At 31.8% G+C, this 2689-nt stretch overlaps 1 protein-coding gene across 1 annotated transcript in view; it reads right to left on the reverse strand.

The window, feature by feature from the left end:
* The window catches only part of DNAJC10 (DnaJ heat shock protein family (Hsp40) member C10), a 47401-nt gene that overhangs the window by 21201 nt on the left and 23511 nt on the right, over positions 1-2689 (reverse strand). The window contains exons 11-12 of the mRNA XM_023514156.1: positions 2072-2161; positions 1197-1310 (exon numbers count right to left, since the gene is read on the reverse strand). Of these exons, the coding sequence (XP_023369924.1) occupies positions 1197-1310; positions 2072-2161 (204 nt within the window). The remainder of the gene's footprint in view (positions 1-1196; positions 1311-2071; positions 2162-2689) is intronic.

Raw genomic sequence — 2689 nt, forward strand, 5'->3', positions numbered from 1 at the left:
AAAAAAAAAAAAAAAAAAAAAACAAGAAATGAGATAGACAAAGAAAAAAAGAAAATGGGCCAGGGATATAAAAAGAAAATAAGCTAGAACAGAATTATGGCTTGTTAATACACGAAAAAAAATCTTCTCCCAGCCTTTTAGCAACATATTACCTCTGACCAATTAGAACAGGAAAGATTATAAAGAATGATAATACCATGATTGGCCTAAGTGTGAAGAAATGGCCATTCATATGCTGTCAATGAGGGTAAGCAAGAGAACTGCTTGAACCCAGAAGTTTGAGGTTGCTGTGAGCTATTACAACACCACTGCATGTTAGCCTAGGCAACAAAGTGAGACCTTGTCTCCAAAAAAAAAAAAAAAAAAAAGGACAAAACCCCAAAAGTTTAAGAAACAGTATATAAGCTTGGTGCCTGGAGCTCAAGCGGCTAGGGCACCAGCCACATACAATGGAGCTGGTGGGTTCAAACTCAGCCTGGGCCTGCCAAATAACAATGACAACTACAACCAAAAACTAGCCCGGCATTGTGGTGGGCACCTGTAGTCCCAGCTACTTGGGAGGCTAAGGCAAGAGAATCGCTTAAGCCCAAGAGTTTGAGGTTACTGTGAGCTATGACACCATGGCACTCTACTTAGGGCAACATAGTGAGACTCTGTCTCAAAAAAGAGAGGGAGAAAGAAACAGTATATAGCAAATCCAGTGATTAAAAAGTATACATGTAAATTTCCATGTACCTCTTACAGTGCCCATTACATATGCATATATGTGCAAATAATATGCCCACATATAAGTACTCTCAAAAAGCTTAAAAGATTATACAGTGAATTCTTAGCAGTTATCAGAATATTGAGCATACAGATTATTTAGATAATTAATTTCTGTGCTTATTTATATATTCTAATTTTTAAATAAACAAAAATTATATAAAATAACAATTTTAGGAAAGATAATCTATACATTTCAGAAAAACACGATAGATTTATCAAATGGCAAAAGAAATGATTTGTCAGATTTCACATCAATTTCTAATAGAAGAAAGGAAAAATAAAACATAAACCAAAACCAAAAACACTCAAGAGCTTCTTAACCTAGAATTTCAAACAAATGTTTTTATGTTATTTAAAATTTCATTGTCTGTATTACATTAACAAGAAAGAACACTAGCAGGAGGTGAAGCGCAGTAGACTTCTCTTACTTGAATATGATCATTTTTAAGTAGAGATTTTAGTTTTTTCAATTCAGGATCATTTGAATTTTCATTTTTTCCAAAATGAAAAAATAATAGCCACCGATGATGAGCCAAACGATCCTTAAATGTGATAAAGAAAAAGAAATGTCAGAGAAGGGAAATTCTAAGGGTTTTAATCTTTACTTCTTTGACTTTAAAGTTATTTTAGCTACCACATCCATTATTTCAAAATAGTATCTAAAATTTTCACTTATTCTCCTATTTTGTATTTAGAATAATGCTTATGTAAATCAATTATATCACAGTAGGGGTAAGTCACTAAATTATAAAATTTTAAGTTAGATGGCTGCACAAAAAATTTTAACAACATATAGCTAAAAAGTTGGTGGGGGGAATTGGGTGGGAAAGTCAGCCTTTTCAGCCTTTTTAAGATTTGGTAGGTATATAGACTTAGTTTGTGAATAGAATGTTTAGAAGTATTCAGTTTGGGGTAGACTCTCTATTCTGTATCCTACTTATTGAACACAGAGCTTTCTGAATGATTTTTAATTCTAAGTGAACAATAAAAAGTTATATAAGCAAGAACAGTTTCAAATCAAATCCAAGATTGATTTATGATTAAAATCTTGTCTTTTCTCATGTTCATTTTGAAGACTACCTTCAGGATTGGATAGGTTTTCCAAAACTACAGATCGACTCTGAATCACCGACACCAGCACTCCAATTAGAATTTAAGCTAGAACTAATGAATATATATAATCTCTTGAAACGACTACTTTCAATTCTAGTTAGAAATGAATAAAACCAATGCTAGTTTTAAAATATTAAGACTTTAAATGTTATCAACACTCATTACTATTTATGATTAGTAAAAACATTACCTCTAGTGTGTTGGCAGAAAGTAGTTCAAAATCTGGAAGAGTCTGTATTATTTCCAAATATATTTCTTTAGCATCCAGTGAATTAAGAAACTAGAATAAGAAGATCATATTGTAATCATTTTGAATAAATATTTATATTTGGTGGGGTTTTTTTTTTTGTTTCCAAAGTAGTAATTTTAATGAAATAGGAAGTCAAACAGATTTTCAAATGATTCCAAAAGTCGTTTTTTCAAAAAACAAAGTATATCATAGTTTGGTAATTATTAATATTACATAACTATTTCTTAAAAATAGTGATATGCAGTAAATTCTATAAGGTGTTTTCATTACTTGAAACCTATGCTGTGTAGTCTATGGAAATCCTCAGAATACTCTGGAGTGACCTCTAAATCATCAGGAAGAAAGTAACATTATGTTCAGTTTAATTTTAATCATGTTTTACACAATACCAATGTGCTTTATACAATTAAAAAAATTAACACTACAACTTCTGATCTAAGACACTTCAATATCCCAACCAATAATTAGAGTAATTACGAACATAGAACTCTGGTGGCACCCATGGCTCAGTCAGCAAGGGCGATGGCCACATACACCTAGGGTGGTGGGTTTGAACCC

This window comes from Otolemur garnettii, unplaced genomic scaffold (genome assembly GCF_000181295.1).
Source record: "Otolemur garnettii isolate 467f Iridium unplaced genomic scaffold, OtoGar3 scaffold00048, whole genome shotgun sequence".
Lineage (NCBI taxonomy): Eukaryota > Metazoa > Chordata > Mammalia > Primates > Galagidae > Otolemur > Otolemur garnettii.